This window comes from Grammomys surdaster, unplaced genomic scaffold (assembly GCF_004785775.1).
Source record: "Grammomys surdaster isolate TR1022 unplaced genomic scaffold, NIH_TR_1.0 140, whole genome shotgun sequence".
Lineage (NCBI taxonomy): Eukaryota > Metazoa > Chordata > Mammalia > Rodentia > Muridae > Grammomys > Grammomys surdaster.
This window is the reverse complement of record NW_021604598.1, coordinates 1,301,204-1,314,087: the sequence shown is the minus strand read 5'-3', so window position 1 is coordinate 1,314,087 and position 12,884 is coordinate 1,301,204. Positions and strand designations below refer to the sequence as shown.

Genomic DNA, 12,884 nt, shown 5'->3' with positions numbered 1-12,884 from the left:
AGAAGAAGAAGAAGAAGAAGAAGAAGAAGAAGAAGAAGAAGAAGAAGAAAACAGGATACCATTACAATAAAACTACAACTGGCCATAATAAAGAGATCAACGGATTGTGGGAGACCAGCTCCAAAAGGTGCATCTACATATAATTCCTGCACACAAGGCTCAAAGGAACAGGAAGAGGGGAAAAAAAGATAGTAAAAGCTTGGAGACCAGGAAATTTGCTATGAGAGGGTGACTCCTAGAAATGACTTAAGACTTGAACAATAACCATAGCTATGTTTACACATATGAGGGAAATCTCACAGGATCCTACCTCTAGATAAAACTATTGACAGTTAATGACTATTGAGAGGGAGAATTAGCCTCTTTAATAAATAGGCCCTTCTGCACGATAACAGAAGGTAGACATCAAACAGATGTGAGGGAATGCCTCCAAGATGGTAACCTTGAATCCCCGAGTTCCACTGAGGAGATCCAACATCATAATGTCCACTTTGTATTGAAGAGAATATATATCAAGAATAAGAAATATAAAACTTGGTGTCTAAGAGTGTAAAACAACTTTCTAGTTGCACTTACAACTGATAAACCACAGAAATCTTCAGTGTCTGAGTGGCTTGAGGCAGGAACTTGACTTGCCTTTTCATTCTTGCTGTCTACAATAATATTCCAAACTAACCCTTAATCAAGGAGTATGGAATAAAAATTAAGCCACTTAATGGTAGTAGTTACAGATTTTTTCTCACTGTTACATTCAGATTCAGATGCTCAAATATAGAAGCTTAATACAACGTATGCAATAAAAGGTGTAGGCTTCAATAACAATTTTCTTCCAAAAACACATTCAGGAGAGGTTAGATTGTCACAATTGGTACTAAGTATCCATAGGTAAATCTCCATGAGGACAGGGTGTCGGTATTTCATGTCATAATCTTTCCATATCCTCTACCTAAAAATTTCAGTTGGTAAGATGAAATGCTACCAAGAACAATAAATAGTTAAAGGTACTCTCAAAGTCCTCCATTTTCTTGTAAGTTATTCTCTATAGAAATCAGTTACATACCTATACTTATTAGCTGTATTTTTTTTAAAAAAAGAACCTTATATATTCTGTCTATGGGATTAAGAAAAAATTAACACTTGGAAGGAACATATCATGTTGAAATTGTGTTGGATAGTGCAATTTAATCAGAGTAAGTGATCCAATTCATGTCATTCCTCTCTGCCTTCTGTAGCATTAATTTCAATTATGTCTGCACATTGGCAAGCTTTTGTTGGTCTAAACTGCCTTGAAAATGCCACCTCCCATAGCAATGCATGGGGATTGGATAAATCACATATTTAAGCTCCATCAATGGTGTTAAGAGCTCAAGAATTCTCATGAGCATAGGCATGGTAATTGGATTTGAAGAAAAGCTAAGCACTCAGAGTTGAGAACAGCGGGTTAGGGCTGGCATAAGAACAGACATTGTAGAATCTGTTAAAAGGCAATGATTAATTGCCAGATGCTGCAAGGTGCTGGAAACATTCTGCAGGAGATAATAAAATGGCTCACAATCTTCCCAATACATTGGATTGTTGCTGATATTCAGCAGCTTTAAATGGTTGGCTTGAGGGCACTCAGACAGAAACTTGAAGTCGCTGTAAGAAAGTCCACAGAATGACAGATACAAGAAATCCAAACCAGTGGATAGGACTCTCAGGACATTTTCAAGATGATCTGTGAGGCAGAATGAAGACAAATTGAGCTTCTTTAGGTGATCCATACGCCTCAGTCGGGTGATAAAACTTCTAAAAGTTCTCTCATTCGAAGACCTACAAGTAATTTTAGACAGACTAACTCTATCCAGTTGTATCACATGAGATAGAAGGTTGGTGACTTCACTAATAGAAGCCTGATCAACTGCCAGGTGGTCAACACATTTCAGATCCAGATGGCTTAAGGCATTTCTACATTCACACAAATTATTAATTTGCAAATCTCTGCAGCACAGGTGCAGAGAGCCTTCGATCTGCTCTGTCGCACACTGCTCGTGCCTAGGAATTGCAGGTGAGCGTGTTGGCACGAGCAGAAGCGCAACAAGACCCGGGAGAGCAGCTGGTGGAACCGCCGCAGGGTACCGAGGGCTGTGGCGGCTGCGCAGCCTGGGGCGTGGGGTGGCAGGCACGGGAAACAGCGGTCACAGGCCGCCCGGGCAGAAGGAGGAGCGCGGCTGCTGCAGACGGACTCTGGGGTTGGGGGCATGGAAGGCACCGGCCGAGCCAGCCCGGGGCCCTTGGTAGCCAGTGGGACGATGGGGCTCATGCTCAGCAGCGGCCTCCAGTCGGCTTGAGACCCCCAGAGGCGGGGGTGGCGGCAGTGGCGATGAGGGAGAGCGCAGCTGTGAGCTAGGGCACAGCACGTTTTTCAGTTGCACGGAGCAGGACCTCCGTCCCAGCCTCCAAATGCGGGAGAGTGTTACCAGCTCTTTCAGTTCCCTCTTTCCGGGGGTAGCTTGTGAGAGCCCATGGAAGAAAAGTGTTATAGCTCTCTCAGTTCGCTCTGCCCACTGAGAGGAGAGGAGAGAGGAGTGTTGTCCTTTGAAATGTGCAGGATAGCTGGCGACTGGTGAGGGATAACGAAAGCACTCCGACAGTGGGAGGTCTTACACCACACAGTGCACTTTACTTTGAGCTCTGGGGATATATATACAGTTTTGGGGGGAGAACAGGTAACCTCTATTGGTTTGGTTTGAGGGCTTGGGGATGCCTTATTTGCATGGAGGTGTTATTCCTACATGGTAAAGGCCACGGACCTCTTTGTGGGAAGCGGAAGCTAAGAGAGCCATATATGGCTTGGGAAGTCCTGAAGCAACCTTCCATCCTACTGGCCCTCTTCAGACCAAAGTTTCCGGGTCTTCAAGGATTTCTACCAAGCTTTCTGGCTTTTCTCATAGCCTACTGCCCCACACTGCTCTACTTTTTTTCAGGAGCAAAGCAAAAAAAAAATCACTTTCCCTCAAGGTGCCATCAAGGGAAAGGTCCACTAGCAATTCCATAGCCATCCTGGAGGGCTGAGCCTCAGGATTGGAACTTGAAAGACTCTCCTGGCCTTCAATTTTGAAGATAGAGTGCTCAGAGTAAGCACAAGAATGAAAACAAATGGTTGATTTAGTAATGATCTCAGGACATGTGGTCTTGCAGCCAGTATCCTGCCTTAAATCTAGGTTCCTCAGTTTATGGCTCCTAGAAGCTGAGTTTGTGGCAGGGAGAAACTGAAGACTCTCAACCATGGCTTTCAGGTGTTTATGCTGGGGTTCCTGCACGCTTAATGACCCAATGTGGAGACAGGTAAAGGGCCAAACCTTCACTATTGTTGTCAGTGTATTCTTGTGTCTACCCGCGAAAGTAGCAGTGAACAATGGAACAAAAAGCTCCCTTGGGATCTCCTCCAGAGCTTGAATTGCTGCATGCTCATTACTCAATAGACACTGTATAGCGAGCTCCAACAGTGGTTCCTTGGTGTCCATCTTAATGAAACTGAAAGACTCCTCCAAGGGAGACCCTGAAGGGACACGGACCCGAAAATACTCCAAAGACCATCTTGCTGCAAACTGGCATGAGGCAGGTTTATTATTAGAGCTTCGGGCCCATGTGTGCCTCACGCAGGAGGTAGAGGAATAGATCCAGAGTCCCAAAAGCTTAGGGTTAATATAGGCAAAAGTGGGGCGAGGGAGGGGAGAGTTGTGGTGTAGTCACACACAATTGGTTGTTTCAAATGTCTGCAATGTGTGTAAGCAGATCCCCGGCAGAGGTTTGACAAATCTCACGAGAACAGTCTCTGGTTCCTGTGGCCTTGGGACCCAGTGTGAATGCTTATCTGAGCCAACAGACCATCTGGCTGAATTTAATTCGAAAGTCCTTGGGACCTCTGGGGGGAGTTTTTCCGGAGGAGGCTAAGTCAAACATCACGGGAACAGATGCCTGGAACACTCAATTGACCTTTGTTTCTCCAGCTCTGCATCCCCTATGACAGCCTTGGGTTAGCAAGCTAGCTGACCTGCAATTTTAACTACCTGTATCTGAACCAAGGCTCTCTGCTATACCATTGATCCCAACTAACCCAAAATTCCTTTTCAAAACCAGTAATCTTCAAATATGTTGAGCTTGTAATGTCCAATGAAGACTGAATAACTGTCCTTGTAGATGAGAATATGGAGAAATGATGACTAAATTCACTGATGTATTATCCTGAATGGAATCCTAAGTCGTTAAGTCCTCTGACTTCTCATATTCTCAACTTTGGCAGCCCCTCACTATCCGAGAGACTTTCCCCATGGCGGGGGTGCCATAGTCTTACATAATCTCACAGGATCCTACCTCTCGATAAAACTATTGACAGTTAATGACTTTTGAGAGGGAGAATTAGCCTCTTTAATAAATAGGCCCTTATAATTAGTTGATAGCACCAGCGCTGCAACAGTACCGAGCTCGGGTGTACGCCTGGGTGGGGGGTTAAAGGAAGAGACAGACTCGGGTCATTTGTTATGAGAGAATGCCAAAGTTTTTACTGAGCAGGTTCAATATATACACCAAGCCAGGGAAGAAAAAACACAAACAGGAACTCAACTAGGGGGCAAAGGGCTGTCAAGTTAGATTCCCTTCCTGGGACACCATGCCTACATCAGGATGTTTTGATCTTAGAAAAACAGCAGAATGTTACTTGTCAGACAGTAGCACATGGGAAGTCTCAGCCAGCCCTTTGGGGTCCTACAATTAGTTATCCAAAACAAGGGATCAGCATTGAAACTATATACACATAAGCCATAACAAATAGGCTTAGAGCAGTTGTGTGCATGTGTGTGTGTTTATTTGTGTGTGTGTGTGTGTGTGTGTGTGTGTGTGTGTGTGTGAGTGAGTGTGTGTGAGCATAAACAACAATAATCGACGAAAAAGCAGTCATGAATTTGAAAAGGATTGGGGTGCTGGTGTATGGAATGGCTTGGAGCTAAAGGACATGAGAGGTGTTGGAGGAAGGAAAGAGAAGGGGAAAAGTGATATAATTATTTTAATTAAAAATTTGTTAATAAAAATAAATAACGAGAAAAAGAAATAAATCAGATTGAGTAAGCAATGAGGAGAAAGCCAGATAGTAGCATTCCTCCATGGCCTCAGCATCAGTTCCTGCCTCTAGCTTTCTACCATAACTTCCTTGGATGATGGATTGTGAACTGTAGCCCTAAGACAGATGGGATGGGCTTAAAAATTTATACTGATGTCCCAAGATTCACAAGGCATAACTTTAATAGTTCAGCTTTCTATTTCTTTTTTCCATAACCAGATGGCCAGAGAATTGGCCCACACCCTTGCATTGGTAAAAGTTCAAACAAATGGATAAATAGTACAGGTTATCTCATTGAAGTGACTGTTTTTATCTTCTTTAATCAAACTGGCAGCCTTTTATTCATTCATGGTGAGGTTGCCATCCAAGAGCAAAGCAGTTTTTGTAGGTGAGCTGAGAAAAATCCCTGGAACTTTATACAAGTAGTAAGATAGAATAAAACATCTGAGTATATCTCCTAAGAAGCCATTTTTACATTTCCAGTGGTATCTTGTATAAATTATTTCTATTACATAGTGGAGATTTTTCTAAGCTAGCCCTCCCTATTAAAGTGCATCTCTGACATTGCCTTATAACATTATAGACATTTTAAGTTTCAAGATTAATTTATATCCTTTAGTCATATAGGATAATATGTTCAGAACATTATAAATGCCTTAGATTAAGCACCTGATATGTAATAAAATTTGTTCCTCACACATATGGAGATTTGGAAATTTAAAATTAAAAACCAACAGATTTGGTTTCTACTGAGAGCCAGTTTCCTGGTTCATAGTGGACACTGTTCTACTATTGTCTTCATTGTAGCAGAGACAAGAAAGCTCCCTAGGGTTTTCTCTTTCTATAAGAAGCTTTATTCCTGAGGGCACCATTAGAAATCAACCAAATTGCTTCCCAATTCCTCCCTTTTTATTAAAATCACACTGTTTATAACATTTTAACATAGAAATCAGGAGGACAAAATTATTCACATCACAGGAGATGATTTCAGTCAGTATGTAGTAGCAAGGTAAAATTTTCTGTTCAGTAGAAAATTTCAGGTCTAAAATCTCAGGGGTGATTTATGACTGGTGAGTAGTGACTTTCATGGTAAGGACCAGCCTGTACAGAAAGGAATGTCTAATAGCAACAAACATTCTATCATGTGCATAATTAGTGTAGCATTTACAGCCACAGGTATCATATACCTATACATGAACTTAAGTTCTATAAATGAACTATTTATAAATAAATAAAATGTTATTTCATAACTTTTATTAGATAATTCATGAGTTGATATTTGAATAGCTGTATTGACCTATAGAAATGTAAACATTAAAGTGAAGTGAAAAAATATGTCATGTAAAAGATAGGAAGATAGAATTGAGGATAAAATATGAGGTATTATATGAATTTCAGATAAATGTGTTCACAGTATAATTTTGATCAAAGACAGAAGAACAAACTGAATAAAATTGTACATAATTAAGGGACAGAATTTCTTTAGTCCACTGCTTTACTTTTGTCATCTCAGAATACTAAAACCAGTGAAATTATCACTTAAAAAAAAGTATTGTCCCAAGTGTTCTTAAGGCCTTCTTAATGTCTTTGTTCCTCAAACTGTAGATAAAAGGGTTCAGCATGGGGGTCACCACTGTATACATTACTGAGGCCACCATGTTCTTCCTAGAATAGTAAGTAGAAATGGAACAAAGGTACACACCAAGGCCGGTCCCATAGAATAAAGAGACCACTGAGAGGTGAGACCCACAGGTAGAAAATGCTTTATATTTTCCATCTGTTGATGGAATTCTCAAAATAGAGGAAACAATTTTGGAATATGAATAAAGAATCCCTGAAAAAGGAACAAAGCCAAGGACACATGTCAGTATATAAAGAAGGATATGATTGATTAGTGTATCTGAGCAGGCTATAGTGAGGGCTCTAGCATATTCACAGTAAAAGTGTTTGATTATCTGATTGGTACAGAAGGACAGCCGCAGCATCAACAGACTCTGGATCAGAGAATATGAAAAGCTAATAAACCAGGACACAAGGACTAGCAAGCCACTTAGTTGGGGATTCATAATGACTTGATAGTGAAGGGGGTGACAGATGGCCACAAATCGGTCATAGGCCATCACGGTGAGGAGAAATGTGTCCATGCCTCCAAAGACCATAAAAAAGTACATCTGGGTGATGCATTCTGCATAGGTGATGGACTTGCTCTGTGTTTGGATGTTCACCAACATCTTAGGGATAGTCGTAGAGATGAAACCAATGTCAGAAAAGGACAGATTAGATAGGAAGAAGTACATGGGAGTATGCAGGTGAGAGTCAATGCTGACGGCCAGAATGATGAGCAGATTCCCAAGCACAGCGACCACAAACATGAGCAGAAACAGTCCAAATAGCATGGGTTGATGCTCTGGATCTTGGGAAAACCCCAGAAGTAAAAATTCTAAAATATTTGTCTGGTTTTGAGGTTTCATGTTGTTGACAAATAAGCTAGACACCTATGGGAGAGAAAGATTGGGAAACATAACCTCAGTCTCTAAGGTTTCTGTCCTTTTATGTATTGAGATAACTGGACATAAAGGTTTTATAACTATAAAAATTAGGAATCCTGCATTTTCTCATTCATTATAAAGACTATGTCATAATATGAACCTTCCCTTTGGGAGATTTGCCATTTTTTTCTCTTATCTTTACTTAGAACTACTAACTCTAAAATATTAAACCACGTGAAGACCAGAGAACCTCTGGAAGTATTTAGATCAAAGCAGTCAGTTTCTAAAAATGCTGTAAATCCTTTCTGTATGATGGATCCACTCTAATTTACAACCTCACTTCTCAACATTTTTCATTGGTTACACTAAATTCTGATCATTCAGAAAGGTTTCCATTTGTGAACATGATCATACCTTCTCTGTATCCATTCCTTTTGAAATTTCTTGTCTTAGACACCTTCATCTTCTTAATTTCTGCCTGTTTTGTGTAGGTAATACATTTCTTGGCTGTCTGGTCGATTCACATTTCCATCAGGTCTCAATAGCAGGCGATTGTTTGACATAGAGGACGATTTTCACACCATTTTGACAGCTGAATTAATGGATCAATGAACATATGAACAATTAACTTTTTACTTCTGTAACATTTTTACTACAATCTTGGCATCTGTCCAAAACCTTCAGCAACTCTAGCTCTAAAGAAAACTACTATAGGGAGACAAGATAAGTAAGACAGGAGGAAGGTATAGAAAAAATGTGTCCACTAATTACCCTGGCCCTTCAATCAATTCTAGTTCATTCATTTCTAGCACCTATAGCTACATGTCCCAACAAGTTATCCTATTTTCTCTAACATGAATATTTTTATGTAATCTTACCATGTATCCTTCCCTACAGAAGCATCAATAAAAATGGTTTCCTGAGTTATCACTACATACCTTGTGGTTTCTTCCTAAATATCTTGCAGTTATAACAGAGGCGATTGGAAGAATATAAACAGAACTTGAATGTTAGAAGACATTTACAAAGAATTGAACAGTGATGGCTGTGTTTAGAATATAAAAATACCTTCTAAATTTCCATCATTGAAAATACTCAATACTCATTTTCTTCATCCTTTCCTTCACATATAAAATAATTGAACACCCTCTATCTCTGAGTAAAACCCCCTCTTCTTAAGTATGATTAAGGTAGAAGATATTCAGTCAGGAGCATGTTTTTGGTGCCTGGGTAATGAAATATTGCTTCTCTAAACTGAAGTTTAAGATCCAAATAATGAACACATTCAGTGATTAGAGTAATATACATGGCAAAGAGGAAGCAGAAAGAATGACTTTAATCTGAGAGATAAAGCAGAGGGCCTGGATGCTACAGGCTTTGTTTAGAGGTACCCAGAAGTTACATGGACTGGAGTTATAGCTCAGTGTTTGAATGCTTGCCCAGAGTCTGCAAGATTCTAGCTTTCATCCAAGAACTACAAAGAAGTGTTGGTCACTGCAGTGTTAGCCTATGTCATGACTTCCTACCTACAGTAAAAGCAACAACCAAACTGTTATTTAAAAGAATTGTGACATTATAGATAACATCCTCTTAAGTAGCTCACATATAAGAAACAATCTACTTGTTCTGTTCCTAGTGTTTGTTATTGCTTGACAAAATAGTTGAGTTATGTCAGTAAGTATCAAAGACTTGAGTTAGATTTCTATTGGTTCTTAAAATTTTGTGGAAACTCTTCATCAAGAAAAGTTTCCTTGGTCATGCCTGTGTTTGATGTTGTGAAAATAAAGATGCAGTTTTGTTTTTGCACTCACATTTCCACCTCTCAGAAGTAGAGAAGGATGTAGGAAGTGGCAGCAGTAATACTGAATAATTAAACACTAGGATGAGGTTTATTTGCTGAATGGGTTCAGAGTGCATCTTTGAATGCAATCTGGGTTGCTGAAGTCAGGGATGGAGTCTCTGAGGATGGGTGTCTGACAGAAGTATTACCTAGTTGGAGGAATGAGAATGAGAATTTTTAGCCAGGAAATTTAAAGGTCCAGATGCAATTATTAACCAAGGAGGCAAGTGTTCCTAGCAAAATTGCTTAAGTGTACAGTGTTAAAAGGAATGTTGAAGAATGATGTGATAGAAGTAGTGCAGGACAACTCCCCAAATGCATAGAGATAAACATAGAGAGGTAGTAATGGATGCATGATACTCAAGGCTGTGCACTGATTGCACTAAAAAAAATCACATTAAAGTCATGATTTTTCTGATGGCTTGGAACCATCAAATGACTTAGAACAGAAAAGCTAAGGATAGAAACACAAGCACATGAAATCTTCACATATTCAAGTTGAAAGGAGAAGCTGAAGCCTTCTGTAATAGAAAATAACCAATAAGGGCTTGAGCAAGTAGCAAAGTGATGTCAACGTCTTGGTAACAGAGTCTGATTGGGTGTGAGACCTATCAATAAAGAACATTAATGAAGGCAATGATTCTCTAATGTTTCCATGTCTAAATGTTATGAAGCAGAGAGGATTTAGTGGTAGACCTCTGCTTTCCATTTTTCTTCTTACACCCATATTATTGAAGTGCTTATGCACCAAAGCTCTTTGTAGTGTCTCTTCACAAATCTGTATATTCTTTTTGCTCAGTAGGGTAATTAAATATCTGTGGACACAGACATAATTCATCTGTATCTACAAAGAGGATTCTCAAAAAATAAAACAAAATAATGTCAGAACTAAATGTCTGATTGCCTGCCTCTCAGTGCAGTTTTCAACATCACCTCAAGCCTGATGCTCATAAGTTTTGGCATGTATGCAAAGACCCAGAAGTAATGTGTATCCTCTATAGGTATTTGATGTACACCATAGGGGATAATACTTCAAGCTATTTTGTGAATTCTGCTTATCTGAGAAATGATTAATAAAAACTTTGCCCACCATCCTTAACTGGCATAAAAACAACATGACCAAAAACATGGATAACCATTTTACTCCAAATATTCTGACCCCTTAGATTTCTCTAAGTGTGGAAAATTCAACTGAATAAGTGCATAATTTTTGATACTGGTGTGCTGGATGCATTCACCTCCCCTTGAATTAAAAAAAAACACATTGATTGGTCTCTTAATCTGTTCTCAGCTTCACACTGTACACCAGAGACAGGAATATGCTGCCTATAGATAAATTAATGTTTTAGAAATTAATTTCTTTTATAAAAGTAAGCAGACTCTTTCTTCTTAAAGAGAAATCTAGTAAGCACAACATACAAAAGGAAATTAGGTATAGAAAGTGAAGCTGGTATATCAGAAGAAGCCTGAGATAGTCTCAAACAAGTGAGTGTTAAAGAAAAGCCACAAATGCTTGTTCTAGGTAAGAGAAACTGGAAGATCTGGATATCTTGGTTGAGATCATAAGATAAAAGAAGTAGAAGAGAACTACTTCACTGTAAATTATGTTACCAGGATCTATCATGTACAAATATCAAAGTGTAGTGATATCAAAGTGGCATAAGTGTTTGGTTCAGGAGTATCTAATTGTCATGGTGTAACCTGCAAAAAAAAAATCCTTATATTTTTTCCCCTATAATCTACCCTCAATAATGTATATCCAAAGTAAATGGTCCCCATGAAAATGTAACTTGAAGCAAATATCCTAGTGACTCTACATTTTCAGATATTACTCATAAGAGCAACCTCTACATGAAATAACAGGGTTTCCCCTTACCTATGCTGAAGAGTTAATACCCTTCCTATCAACCACTTCATTCTCCATTTCCTTCAACATCTGTTGGACTATATAGTCTTGGCAATATATACTCACTATGGGTCAACTCCTTTGGAATTTATTTGCTCAAGGAACATTGGTTGTGAAAGATAGAAGGTCTGTCCACAAGAAAAAGGTGAAAGAACTAATTATGTAGGGAGAAACATAGATGATTTCTTCTGGGAAAGGCATGAGGTTTGTTCAGAGTTGGTAACTATAAGAGTTATGAGTGTGTCCTGGGAGTTGTATCCCTCTGAAGCTTATTATGATATGTTCATTCTCTGCTCCTCAAGGGCAGAGACTACATAGGAAAGAGGCCCTAACATCTCAATTTCTTATCCCTGGGAGAAAATCAGTGGATATATCTATGATTAGTCTCTCATGTGTTTCTTCTCTGATAAAGAGTCAGCAAAAATTTCCAAGATCACCTACTGGTGATACATGTGAAAACTTTCTCTCTTGTACTTTCCTACTCAGGTTGTATAATGAGGAGTCCCAGAATTCAGGAGGTTTGGAAGTCTCAGAAATAAGCTCGATGTTGAGTCTTTGTGCTTATGTGAAAGTGTATTAAAGCTGGGTCATACAAAAGACTTACTTTTATTTATATTTTAGATTTATTGAACATTCTTCTCATGGAGAGTGGCTGTACCAATTTCCTTTCTCATCAGTAGTGAGTAAGGAGTCTCCTTCTCCTACAACCTCACCAGCATTTGTTGTCAGTTGTTTTGTTTATCTTAGCCATTTTACTGGAGCGAGAAAGAATATAACAAGTTTTTATTTGCCTTACCCTAATTGCTAGTGATGATGAAAACTTTTTACAGTATTTCTTAGCCATTTTCATATTTTCTGTTGAGAATTCTCTGTTTCAACTACTAGCCCACTTTTAGTTGGGTAATTTGATTCTCTTAATTTTTTTTGTATATTCTGGATATTAATCCTCAGTCAGGTATATATCTGGCAATGATTTTGCTTTTTTATGAAAGATTCTTTACTATATTCCTGAGGGTCATCCCCAGTGATGTCCAGGTCTGACAGTGGAGGTAAGGAGTTAGTGAGGAAGCAGTGTCAGGTAATGTGGCTGGGAGACTCTTGTAGCCTTGCTGAATGTCAGAATGCTTCTTTATTTACACAGAACTAAGTAAGCAGGGATAAAATCATGTTGTTCCAATGCAGAGATCTTAGCTTTTTGTCCCCCAACATGAGTGCTTACTTCCTCTTGTTCCAGCTAAAGCACTGTCTGCCTCCTTGGAGGATGGGTTCCATACAGGAGAACCATGAGAGACACCGTGACCTATTTCCCTGCTTCTGTCCCACCATCAAGCCCAGCTTCTATGTGGTTGGACTACCGTTTAGGAGCTCCAACTTCATTTCCATTCACACTTGTACCTGAAATCAAGGATCTGCCTTTCACAGCTCAGTCCTCTCCCTCCCTGCCTTTTGGAAGGTCTGCTGCAACTCAAGAGAATCAGTTCCAGAGGCCTCATACCCTTAGGCTAAACCAGGCCAGCCAACACCAGTGGCAATCAGATGACTAAACGCAAG

At 39.5% G+C, this 12,884-nt stretch overlaps 1 protein-coding gene and 1 pseudogene across 1 annotated transcript; both read right to left on the bottom strand.

The window, feature by feature from the left end:
• Positions 1 to 1,181: 1,181 nt before the first annotated feature.
• LOC114618260 lies at positions 1,182 to 3,509 on the bottom strand (annotated as a pseudogene).
• A 3,104-nt stretch (positions 3,510 to 6,613) lies between these two features.
• On the bottom strand, positions 6,614 to 7,569 carry LOC114618259 (olfactory receptor 7D4-like). The gene has a single exon (XM_028763956.1). It carries the CDS (start codon positions 7,567 to 7,569, stop codon positions 6,634 to 6,636), a length of 936 nt encoding a protein of 311 aa, XP_028619789.1. The 3' UTR covers positions 6,614 to 6,633.
• Positions 7,570 to 12,884: the final 5,315 nt, after the last annotated feature.